The 13,554-nt window shown below is 37.3% G+C and overlaps 1 protein-coding gene across 1 annotated transcript in view; it reads right to left on the bottom strand.

The window, feature by feature from the left end:
• Positions 1-580: 580 nt before the first annotated feature.
• LOC139747606 (glutamate receptor ionotropic, kainate 2-like) overlaps positions 581-13,554 on the bottom strand; it is a 775,400-nt gene continuing 762,426 nt past the window's right edge. Inside the window, exons 32-33 of the mRNA XM_071660081.1 lie at positions 1,380-1,574; positions 581-718 (exon numbers count right to left, since the gene is read on the bottom strand). Coding sequence (XP_071516182.1) covers positions 1,389-1,574 — 186 coding nt within the window. The 3' untranslated portion in view covers positions 581-718; positions 1,380-1,388. The remainder of the gene's footprint in view (positions 719-1,379; positions 1,575-13,554) is intronic.

Below are 13,554 nucleotides of genomic sequence, written 5' to 3'. Positions count from 1 at the left end.
GTATACAACGTGGTCTTCATAGCTATTCGAGCTTTCTACAGTTTTACGTTAGAGAAGAAGTTGTCGTATAGGAAGGGATGTATTTACGTCACACTGAAGGGTAGAATGGAAATTTGAAACTAAATACCAATATCGCTTCCTTCCGGTTTAGACATGGTACTATCGGATATACACGTTACTCTCTCTTAGATCACAGAACACTTGAAGTTCATGTTGAGACCTAAGAGCACAACTTAATATAATGATATATATGTGTAACTGGTACGGAATCTCTTCTGCCCATTGAGCGTTCCAAGAAGACAGAATACTCACGCAGCCTAAAGGAAACATATTTACCAAAATGTTCTGAAGTTCGTTCCAGGAACCACGACGTAACATGTAGAGTAGCTTTGTAGGATTCCCAGTATGAGTAATGATTGCCTGTATGGTTGGCTGTCAGAGGTGAGAGCGTGCAATGTGTGTGATGGCTGTGTGGCGACGAGGGCGACAGTGGGCTACGCTGTCCTAGCGTCATACTGTGGATATCAGCTGGAAGGGCAAATCAGGAGACTGGAGGCCACCTTCCGGCTGCACCTCCGGGGTTGCCTCAGGGGTAGGCTGCTGACGCTGACCGCCGGGAGATGCGGTCCAATGACTGGCTGCTCCTAGCGGCGGCCAAGGGAGGGGTAGGAATGTCTTCTGGCCCAAACTTCTCGGACGAGTCTCGGGCCGGCGTCTCCTGAAGCAGATAGTGACGAGTAGTTAGAGGTGAGACGTGGAGACGAAGGGAAGGTAAGGAGGAATTGGTTAGTTGAGGCAGCTGAGGGGAGAGAGAGAGAGAGAGAGAGAGAGAGAGAGAGAGAGAGAGAGAGAGAGAGAGAGAGAGAGAGAGTTTGTATGTATGTATGTGTGTGTGTGTGTGTGTGTGTGTGTGTGTGTGTGTGTGTGTGTGAGTGTGTGTGTGTGTGTGTGGGTGCGTGAAGTGTTAACAATCGTCTGTAATCGAATTTGACATCTACACTATTTCCGCAAAATATATGAAGCCATCTTTCATCAGGTTCCTCCATGAAATCACACCAATACACAGTACATCCTGGGCCTCCTGTGTGAAGCCAACAGGACATGAGGAATTTACGTTAATTATGATAACGTCTCTTCTTTGCATCTGTCATGACAGCATCTTTAGCACAAGTGTAAGGAGCCAAACGTATCACATAACACAGCCACTTGACTAACTTATGCTGTGATGTGACTGACATTCCATTTACAAATAACTTCCTTAAAGGCAACTTACCTCAACTATTTCAGAAATTCTGTTTAAGGAAAAGCTTGCGGAGGATCAATACCAATACCCCTCAGCTGCGGCGCGAGAATCTAAATCACTGATGCTGGCGACTTACCGGCAGCTGTCATGAGACCGGATCCTTAGATGAGAAGGAATACTGCGAGGTGGTGTAAGTGGAGTCGTACGTGTTCATGGAGAGGAAAGAGGGCCCGTTCTCTTGCTCCGGCGGCTTCTTCCTCACAGGCTTGGAGGACGCGTCACAGGAGAGGGCGAACTTGATTTCCTTACTCATTTCTGTCCAAACGGAAGCCTGGGGATAGTAAATTGGTAAGTGCTTTTGGGTTGTCTGTTTTCTTTCATCTTCCAGGGGTGGTGTTCGGGAGCTTCTACAGAACGAGATTCTCTTGCCCCTTTTATCTCTTTACTTCTTATTATGTTTTATCTCTTTACTTCTTATTATGTTTTATATCTTTATTTCTTATTATGTTTTATCTCTTTACTTCTTATTATGTTTTATCTCTTTACTTCTTATTATGTTTTATCTCTTTACTTCTTATTATGTTTTATCTCTTTACTTCTTATTATGTTTTATATCTTTATTTCTTATTATGTTTTATCTCTTTACTTCTTATTATGTTTTATCTCTTTACTTCTTATTATGTTTTATCTCTTTACTTCTTATTATGTTTTATCCCTTTACTTCTTATTATGTTTTATCTCTTTATTTCTTATTATGTTTTATATCTTTACTTCTTATCATGTTTTATATCTTTATTTCTTATTATGTTTTATATCTCTATTTCTTATTATGTTTTATATCTTTATTTCTTATTATGTTTTATATCTTCACTTCTTATTATGTTTTATCTCTTTATTTCTTATTATGTTTTATATCTTTACTTCTTATTATGTTTTATATCTTTATTTCTTATTATGTTTTATATCTCTATTTCTTATTATGTTTTATATCTTTATTTCTTATTATGTTTTATATCTTCACTTCTTATTATGTTTTATCTTTTTACTTGTTATTATGTTTTATCTCTTTACTTCTTATTATGTTTTATCTCTTTATTTCTTATTATGTTTTATATCTTTATTTCTTATTATGTTTTATATCTTTACTTCTTATCATGTTTTATATCTTTACTTCTTATTATGTTTTATATCTTTATTTCTCATTATGTTTTATATCTTTACTTCTTATTATGTTTTATATCTTTATCTCTTATTATGTTTTATATCTTTACTTCTTATTATGTTTCATATCTTTACTTCTTATTATGTTTTATATCTTTACCTCTTATTATGTTTTATCTCTTTACTTTTTATTATGTTTCATATCTTTACTTCTTATGATGTTTTATATCTTTACTTCTTATTATGTTTTATATCTTTACCTCTTATTATGTTTTATCTCTTTACTTTTTATTATGTTTTATATCTTTACTTCTTATGATGTTTTATCTCTTTACTTCTTATTTCGTATTATCTCTACTTCTTATCATGTTCGCTCGGATCGTTGTTATATCTTAGTGTTTTACTGATGTATAATAGAGGTTGAAGCTTCGACATCCAGTGTTTTCATAATATCGAACTACGATGGATGTACGACCAGAGGATTCATACATTACGTACGAGTTAAGATCGATATACAGAATCCTCCACAATACACTAAAGGCGATAGGGATATACGTCCATCATCACCTCAGGGGCATGAACGAGCTAAGGAAAGTACAAGTCAATCCAAGATCCATAGTGCTTGCAACTGTTGTGCAAAGGATGATACGTAAGAATCGATGTTATCAGTATATTACTTTATTGACGAAAGTTTTTGGATCACAACCCATCCATCTTAGTGTCTTAAAGAAAATGACAAACGGAAGTGTGGGCTTTATTAGATGGCCATTATCAAAGATTTTGCAAATACAAATACGATTTGTTCTCTTAAGCAGCCTTCAGTCTTTCACATGACATCTTGTTTCGTATCATAATTCATTCTGGATCTTATTACTCAACAATATCAGAGAGCTTGGAGAGAGAAAATCACTTTGATATGTAAGACGAATTTAGGAAGGTGTCAGATAATGCTGTCAATTGTTTCGCAGAAATAACAAACCAGTAATAGTCAGTGCTAGAGCATGCCATGGTTCTTATATCTAAAGAGCGATTACCCTGTTGCATCACTGTCGATGGTAAACAAACACAAGTTGTGTATAGCTTCAGGTCACGACTGATGTCAAATACGGTTGGCTTTAGTAAAGACGAGTTGTTTGCAAGGAAGAAGAACGTAGTGTCCTTAGAAAACCAGGGTTAATGGGAAATAGTTTAGTACGCAAGAAGCCTGAATGAATAAAGTTTCTTTATTTAAAGGAAGTCAGAGTTTCTAAGGAAAAGCAATATCAAAATTTGGAGAAGTTAAATCAAATAATTTACAATAAAAAAAAATATGGAGTAGACAGACATACAGATGAATAGTAATGCTGTATAGCGCAATATGGAAATTATCTAGACACATCTCGTGGATGAGTCTTTTGAGATGTCATGAACATTCAAAATGTAAAGTGGATAATAGATTAGGGGATATAGATTTATGACACGAAGGTGAGTTCAGGAGAGACAGACCATCAAAGAGAATATGCAGTCAATGAATAAGCCACTGAGATCGAAGAACATACCAGATGTTACCAGAGCGATGGTTAGAAACCTTCCTCACTTCAGGCACAGTGTTTTTGTGCTAATTGACTTGCATGCAACAAGAAAGGTTGTCAGGGTGCGAATGTAGTGAGAGAGACAACACTTGTGATGTCTGATTATTTGATAGAGATGATTGTGAAAATTTGTGGTATTTTAGATAAAGATGAAATGTTATGGGTAGGAAGGAAGAGGTAAAAGTGACTGAACTTTGTTAAGCGGCCTGTGTGCAGATCCCAAGAGAGACTGAGAGTAAAGTGGCATTAGGACAGAGTGAATGAAACCAGAGAAATAAGAGTGGAGTGTTCAGAGACGGTGCTTATATGTGCAGGTGAAGTGTGTGGTATGCGGCAGGTATGATGTGGACGGATGAGAAAGAGTAGTGAATATTGGAATGAGGACTTTAACACCTTAAACTGCAATGCACTTCAGTAGACGCAAGCGTACACTACTAATGCTCACGTAAACACGCGAATCATTTTCTCTTCATTTTTTGAACTGCCTGCCTCCAGGTAGCACCGCAAGGGGAGCGATACAGCTGGGGATGTGTCGCGCGTCTCAGTCACCCACAGATTCTTGTACAGATTGCATCATCCTTACGTGATGTTTGTGGACTTCAAGAAAACGTGTGATATGGTTGACACAGAAGCATTATGGAAAGTCATTACGGATATAACCCGCAGGAAGAAAGCTACGAAATGTATTCAGGAGATTTCGTAGAGAGATTTATTTATGCGAGCAGCAAGGAGGGAGCGTGACTAGTTCCTAATGAAGATGTATGGAGTCGCCATGGCTGTTTTAAGTCTGTTTATGGGTTGGGTGGTGAGGCAGGTAATACGAAGTGCACGATTTACAATATTCGGTCGGGGGAGGGACAATGAAGGAAAGGGTAGGATAAGAGTTGAATCGACTGTTGTTTGTGGATGACAAAGTTCTTATAGCAGACTCAAGAAAAACGCTGCAGAATCCAGTGCATAAATTTGGGAGATTATGTGAAAGTAGTGGCAGTATCATTATTATTACTATTATTATTACTACCATCATTATCATCATTATTATTATTATTATTATTATCATTATTATTATTATTATTATTATTATTATCATTATTATTATTATTATTATTATTATTATTATTATTATTATTATTATTATTATTATTATTATTACTATTATTATTAGTATTATTAGTATTATCATTATCATTATTATTATTACTATTACCATTACTACTCATTATTATTATTATTATTATTACTATCATTATCATTATTACTATTATCATTATTATTATTATTATTATTATTATTATTATTATTATTATTATTATTATTATTATTATCATTGTTATTTAATGTATGTATGACTCATGGTGAAGTGCCTGAGGATTGGCGGAATGCGTGCATAGTGCCATTGTACAAAGGCAAAGGGGATAAGAGTGAGTGCTCAAATTACAGAGGTATAAGTTTGTTGAGTATTCCTGATAAATTATATGGGAGGGTATTGATTGAGAGGGTGAAGGCATGTACAGAGCATCAGATTGGGGAAGAGCCGTGTGGTTTCAGAAGTGGTAGAGGATGTGTGGATCAGGTGTTTGCTTTGAAGAATGTATGTGAGAAATACTTAGAAAAGCAAATGGATTTGTATGTAGCATTTATGGATCTGGAGAAGGCATATGATAGAGTTGATAGAGATGCTCTGTGGAAGGTATTAAGAATATATGGTGTGGGAGGCAAGTTGTTAGAAGCAGTGAAAAGTTTTTATCGAGGATGTAAGGCATGTGTACGTGTAGGAAGAGAGGAAAGTGATTGGTTCTCAGTGAATGTAGGTTTGCGGCAGGGGTGTGTGATGTCTCCATGGTTGTTTAATTTGTTTATGGATGGGGTTGTTAGGGAGGTGAATGCAAGAGTTTTGGAAAGAGGGGCAAGTATGAAGTCTGTTGGGGATGAGAGAGCTTGGGAAGTGAGTCAGTTGTTGTTCGCTGATGATACAGCGCTGGTGGCTGATTCATGTGAGAAACTGCAGAAGCTGGTGACTGAGTTTGGTAAAGTGTGTGAAAGAAGAAAGTTAAGAGTAAATGTGAATAAGAGCAAGGTTATTAGGTACAGTAGGGTTGAGGGTCAAGTCAATTGGGAGGTGAGTTTGAATGGAGAAAAACTGGAGGAAGTGAAGTGTTTTAGATATCTGGGAGTGGATCTGGCAGCGGATGGAACCATGGAAGCGGAAGTGGATCATAGGGTGGGGGAGGGAGCGAAAATTCTGGGAGCCTTGAAGAATGTGTGGAAGTCGAGAACATTATCTCGGAAAGCAAAAATGGGTATGTTTGAAGGAATAGTGGTTCCAACAATGTTGTATGGTTGCGAGGCGTGGACTATGGATAGAGTTGTGCGCAGGAGGATGGATGTGCTGGAAATGAGATGTTTGAGGACAATGTGTGGTGTGAGGTGGTTTGATCGAGTAAGTAACGTAAGGGTAAGAGAGATGTGTGGAAATAAAAAGAGCGTGGTTGACAGAGCAGAAGAGGGTGTTTTGAAATGGTTCGGGCACATGGAGAGAATGAGTGAGGAAAGATTGACCAAGAGAATATATGTGTCGGAGGTGGAGGGAACGAGGAGAAGACGGAGACCAAATTGGAGGTGGAAAGATGGAGTGAAAAAGATTTTGTGTGATCGGGGCCTGAACATGCAGGAGGGTGAAAGGAGGGCAAGGAATAGAGTGAATTGGAGCGATGTGGTATACCGGGGTTGACGTGCTGTCAGTGGATTGAATCAAGGCATGTGAAGCGTCTGGGGTAAACCATGGAAAGCTGTGTAGGTATGTATATTTGCGTGTGTGGACGTATGTATATACATGTGTATGGGGGTGGGTTGGGCCATTTCTTTCGTCTGTTTCCTTGCGCTACCTCGCAAACGCGGGAGACAGCGACAAAGCAAAAAAAAAAAAAAAAAATTATTATTATTATTATTATTATTATTATTATTATTATTATTATTATTATTATTATTATTATCATTATTATTATTATTACTATTATTATTATCATTATCATTATTGCTATTATTATCCTTATTATTATCATTATTATTATTATTATTATTATTATTATTATTATTATTATTATTATTATTATTATTATTATCATTATTATTATCATTATTACTATTATCAATATCATCATTATAATTATTATTATTACTATTATTATTACTATCATTATTATCATTACTATTATTATTATTATTATCATTATTATTATTATCATTGTTATTATATTATTATTATTATTGTTTATTTTCATATTTATTATACTTTGTCGCTGTCTCCCGCGTTTGCGAGGTAGCGCAAGGAAACAGACGAAAGAAATGGCCCAACCACCCCCCCATACACATGTATATACATACGTCCACACACGCAAATACACATACCTACACAGCTTTCCATGGTTTACCCCAGACGCTTCACATGCCTTGATTCAATCCACTGACAGCACGTCAACCCCGGTATACCACATCGATCCAATTCACTCTATTCCTTGCCCTCCTTTCACCCTCCTGCATGTTCAGGCCCCGATCACACAAAATCTTTTTCACTCCATCTTTCCACCTCCAATTTGGTCTCCCACTTCTCCTCGTTCCCTCCACCTCCGACACATATATCCTCTTGGTCAATCTTTCCTCACTCATTCTCTCCATGTGCCCAAACCACTTCAAAACACCCTCTTCTGCTCTCTCAACCACGCTCTTTTTATTTCCACACATCTCTCTTACCCTTACGTTACTCACTCGATCAAACCACCTCACACCACACATTGTCCTCAAACATCTCATTTCCAGCACATCCATCCTCCTGCGCACAACTCTATCCATAGTCCACGCCTCGCAACCATACAACATTGTTGGAACCACTATTCCTTCAAACATACCCATTTTTGCTTTCCGAGATAATGTTCTCGACTTCCACACATTCTTCAAGGCCCACAGAATTTTCGCCCCCTCCCCCACCCTGTGATCCACTTCCGCTTCCATGGTTCCATTATGGTTATAATGGTTATTATCATTATTATTTTTATTATTATTATCATTATTATTATTATTATTATTATTATTATTATTATTATTATTATTGTTATTATCATTATTATTATTACTACTATCATTATCATTATCATCATCATTATTACCATTATTATTATTAACATTATCATTATTATTATCATCATTATTATTTTCATTATTGCTATTTCCATTATTGTTATCATCACCAGTGTTATTATTATTGTTATCATTATCAGTATTATTATCATTATTATTATTATTATTATTATTATTATTATTATTATTATTATTATCATTATTATTATTATTATTATTATTATTATTATTATTATTATTATTATTATTATTATTATTATTATTATTATTATCATTGTTACTATTATCATTATCATTATTATTATTACTATTATTAATATCATTATCATTATTGCTATTATTATCATTATGCTATTATTATTATTATCATTATTATTATTATTATTATTATTATTATTATTATTATTATTATTATTATTATTATTATTATTATCATTATCATTATTATTATTATTATCATCATTATTATTGTTATTGTTATAACTATTATTATTATTATTATTGTTATCATTATTATTATTATTATAATTATTATTATCATTATCATTATTATTATTATCATCTGTTTTTACTGTTCATCATACTTTGTCGTTGCCTCCCGCGTTAGCGAGGTAGCGCAAGGAAACAGACTAAAGAATAGCCCAACCCACCCATATACATATGTACATACATACCCGTCCACATACTAATATATATACATACCTATACATTTCAACATATATATATATATATATATATATATATATATATATATATATATATATATATATATATATATATATATATATATATATATATATATATATATATATTTCTTTTTTCCTTTCAAACTATTCGCCATTTCCCGCGATAGCGAGGTAGCGTTAAGAACAGAGAACTGGGCCTTTGAGGGAATATCCTCACCTGGCCCCCTTCTCTGTTCCTTCTTTTGAAAAAAAAAAAATAATGAGAGGTGAGGATTTCCAGCCCCCCGCTCCCTCCCCTTTTAGTCGCCTTCTACGACACGCAGGGAATAAGTGGGAAGTATTCTTTCTCCCCTATCTCCAGGGATATATATATATATGTATATATATATATATATATATATATATATATATATATATATATATATATATATATATATATATATATATATATATATATATATATATATATATATATATTTTTATTTTCATACTATTCGCCATTTCCCGCGTCAGCGAGGTAGCGTTAAGAACAGAGGACTGAGCCTTTAAGGGAATATCCTCACCTGGCCCCCTTCTCTGTTCCTTCTTTTGGAAAATTAAAAAACGAGAGGGGAGGATTTCCAGCTCCCCGCTCCCTTCCCTTTTAGTCGCCTTCTACGACACGCAGGGATTACGTGAGAAGTATTCTTTCTCCCCTATCCCCAGGGATATATATATATATATATATATATATATATATATATATATATATATATATATATTTTTCTTTTTCTTTGTCGCTGTCTCCCGCGTTTGCGAGGTAGCGCAAGGAAACAGACGAAAGAAATGGACCAACCCACCCCCATACACATGTATATACATACGTCCACACACGCAAATATACATACCTACACAGCTTTCCATGGTTTACCCCAGACGCTTCACATGCCCTGATTCAATCCACTGACAGCACGTCAACCCCGGTATACCACATCGATCCAATTCACTCTATTCCTTGCCCTCCTTTCACCCTCCTGCATGTTCAGGCCACGATCGCTCAAAATCTTTTTCACACCATCCTTCCACCTCCAATTTGGTCTCCCACATCTCGTTCCCTTCACCTCTGACACATATATCCTCTTTGTCAATCTTTCCTCACTCACTCTCTCCATGTGATCAAACCATTTCAATACACGCTTTTCTGCTCTCTCAACCACACTCTTTTTATTACCACACATCTCTCTTACCCTTTCATTACTTACTCGATCAAACCACCTCACACCACATATTGTCCTCAAACATCTCATTTCCAACACATCCACCCTCCTCCGCACACCCTAATCTATACTGTGCCCACGCCTCGCAACCATATAACTTATTATCATTATCATAACTATTGCTGTCAGTGGATTGAACCAGGATATGTGAAGCGTTTGGGGAAGGTTCTGTGGGGCCTGGATGTGGAAAGGGGGTTGTGGTTTCGATGCATTACACATGACAGCTAGAGACTGAGTGTGAACGAATGTGGCCTTTGTTGTCTTTTCCTAGCGCTACCTCGCGCGCGCGCGCAGGGGGAGGGAAGTGTAATTTCTCGTGTGGCGAGGTGGCGACGAAATGGATGAAGGCAGCAAGTATGAATATGTACATGTGTATCTATATATATATATATATCTGTGTATGTATGTATGTATATATGTTGAAATGTATAGGTATATATATGTGCGTGTGTGGGCGTTTATGTATATACATGTGTATGTGGGTGGGTTGGGCTATTCTTTCGTCTGTTTCCTTGCGCTACCTCGCAAACGCGGAAGACAGCGACTGAGAATAATGATAATATAAATCTAATAATCATGATAATAATTTTTATTATTATTACTATTATTATTATCATTATTTGGAGTGGTACTAGTAGTGGCATTATTATCATTGTTATTTTCACTGTTGCTACCAGACTCATTATTATTACCTTAAAAGATCTGTGGACTATCACACTCACCTCCACCAGGATATGATCAGACATTCCATCTGCTCCTCACCTCGACATTTCCACATCTAACAACCTCTCCTCTGCATTCTCTGTAATTTAGCACATAATCTAATAATTCCCCATGACCTAGACTCCCACTCATCCACGTAATCTTATGTATGCCTATTCTAGTAGCGTAAATATTCCCATGTGTAGGAGAGAAGTGGTAAATGTGAGCGAGCTTGATAAAGTGTCTTATGTATAGAGGTACCAAGAGAGAACGAGTGAAGTGGTATAGGGTGAGAGGAAATGTAGCATCAATTGTGGACAAGACGTGGAAGGTATTAAGGAAGCAGCGATTGACTGTGCAAGTTAAGCATGTGATGTGGGCAGTGTTGGATGCGACCACTTGGGAAGGAGCGGTGAGTAGTTGGAGGAGGATATTAGACTGTGGGTGAAGGGAGAGGGAGAGGTGTGAGGACAGTGTCTGCAGTGAAGGAGTGCGATTGATTGGGAAGTGTACATGAGAAGGCGGTAGGAGGTCAGGGGAGGGATGTGAGGACTTAAAAAGAGGGAGAATGAGAAATGGATCGATGTTTGATAATGTATCGACGAATTTCAGAGAGAGGAGGTAAATGATTTGGAACGAGGTAAACATTGTGAGGAAAACAGGAGAGGAAAACGTAGCGAGGGTCAGGCAAGAAGCTGAAATGTACCAAATAAGAAGAGGTGACGGGGAAATGCAGTCAGTATGATGAAGGACTATTATATGTGTTAGATGATAGGATGATGGATGTGTTTTAGACCATGCATTGCGTGAGGAGAGAGATTCCTCGCGGGTAGTCTGATGAAAAGAGGAGCGTTAGTGAAAGCCTTGCTTATAATGAAGTGTGGCAAGGCAGCAGGAGTAGATGAGACTGCAGTTGAGTCTCTCAAAAGAATGAGGTCATGGTATTATCTATCAATTAGTCAGGCTTTTCAGCGTTTGTGGGGTCGATGTGCCTGGGGCTGAAAGAATACATGTCTGGTGCCATTTTATGAAAGTATGACTAGTGATAATACTCGAATTGCAGACGTCTGTGTCTGTTGGGTATACCTGAGAAGGTGTATAAGGGGTATAGGAAAATAGTTGTGAGCTTGGGAAGTTCAGAGGCTGTGCGATGTACCAAGTGTCGTAGTGGGAAAGAGCAGCATGGCTTTAGGAGTGGTGGATGATGTGTAGATCACGTGTTTGTGCTGAGGAATTCATGCTATATGTAGAGCACCCACCGTGGTAGGTACACTGGCCCGTCAGTAAGAGTCATGTTCCCGGACGTGGACACTCCTAGGTTAGCCTGAATCAAGTCACATGCTGTTTACTTGATAGCAACAGTGCTTTACTTCAGCCGAAACTGATACCCATCTATCTGCCAAACAGGGGAAGGATGAACAGTTGAATGAGCTGTGCGCCACCTACCCACACCGGGGATTAGTAAGCAGCGACGCTAAACACAACACCACTGAGGATAGGAGGGATAATAGTGAGGTCTTGTACAAGGTTTGCTAATATATGATGTGGTGGAAAAGCTGCCAAATGCAGTAAGGAATGATCATCGAGGGAGTGGTGATGAGGTTGTGGTAGTCGGGGATGAGCGTGAGTCAGTGCTTATTGGTGACAAGGTTGTATGGTAACCTCAAGGGAGAAATTCCAGAAGGTGGCACCTGAACTTGGAATCGTCTGTGCAAGAGGAAGCTGAGAGTGACTGTAAACAGATATATGGTACTGAGGCACAGCATGGGTGTGAGTTAACTTGAATTGGTAGGGCCGGAATGAAGGGAACTGCTTTAGATACGTGGGAGTGGATGTGGTGGCGACTGTAAGCTTGGAGGAGAGGTGAGTCACATGATAAGGAAGGGGTAGATATGGGTATGTCTGTAGGTAGTGTGGTCCAGATTGTGTTGTTGTATGGATATGGATCCTGTGTCGTGAATTCCAGAGAACGTAACAGGTGTTGGAAGAGATGTCCCTGAGATAATTACTTAGAGTGAGGCGGGTTGATCGTGCACAGAGTGACAGAGTGGGGGCGAGGTGTGATAACGGGTACAATATGGTGGAAGAGGCTCACCAGGGATGATGGAATGGTTTGGATCTATGGAGGGGATGAGCGAAGAGAGACATACTGGAAGGACGTTTGTCGGTAGTGGAGGGAGCAAGGGTGAGACGGAAAGATGGTGTGATAGGGGCTTTGGGTCAGGAGACGTCCATGGGATGGAAAGAAGAGGATCGACATGGTATACGGGGGACCAATATGCTGTCAACGGTTGAATTTACGCTTAGAAAGTGACCAGATAAACCATAGGATAATCAATGGGGTTGGCTGGAGGAAAATAGGTTCTGGTTTCAGTGTGTTATGACATGACAGATAGATGGTGATGGAGGAGTCTAAATGATTCTGTCGTTAGTTTGATTTTGATACAACGTCGTTTGGGCGAGACAAATTGCACAGCAGAGAATATGCTATGATAATGATAATGGTAATAATAGCAAAAATAACAACATTGATATTTCTTATTATTATCAGTACTATTATTGTTATCATTATCATTCTTACTATCATTATCATTATTATTAGTTATCATTATTGTTGTTATCATTATTATTATTACCATTATTATTATCATTATTATTATTATTATTATTATTATTATTATTATTATTATTATTATTATCATTATTATTATTCTTTTCTTTTCTTTCAAACTATTCGCCATTTCCCGCATTAGCGAGGTAGCGTTAAGAACAGAGGACTGGGCCTTTGAGGGAATACCCTC

Source organism: Panulirus ornatus, chromosome 69, assembly GCF_036320965.1.
Source record: "Panulirus ornatus isolate Po-2019 chromosome 69, ASM3632096v1, whole genome shotgun sequence".
Lineage (NCBI taxonomy): Eukaryota > Metazoa > Arthropoda > Malacostraca > Decapoda > Palinuridae > Panulirus > Panulirus ornatus.
The sequence above is the reverse complement of the archived record's forward strand: the minus strand, read 5'-3'. Positions and strand labels throughout refer to the sequence as shown.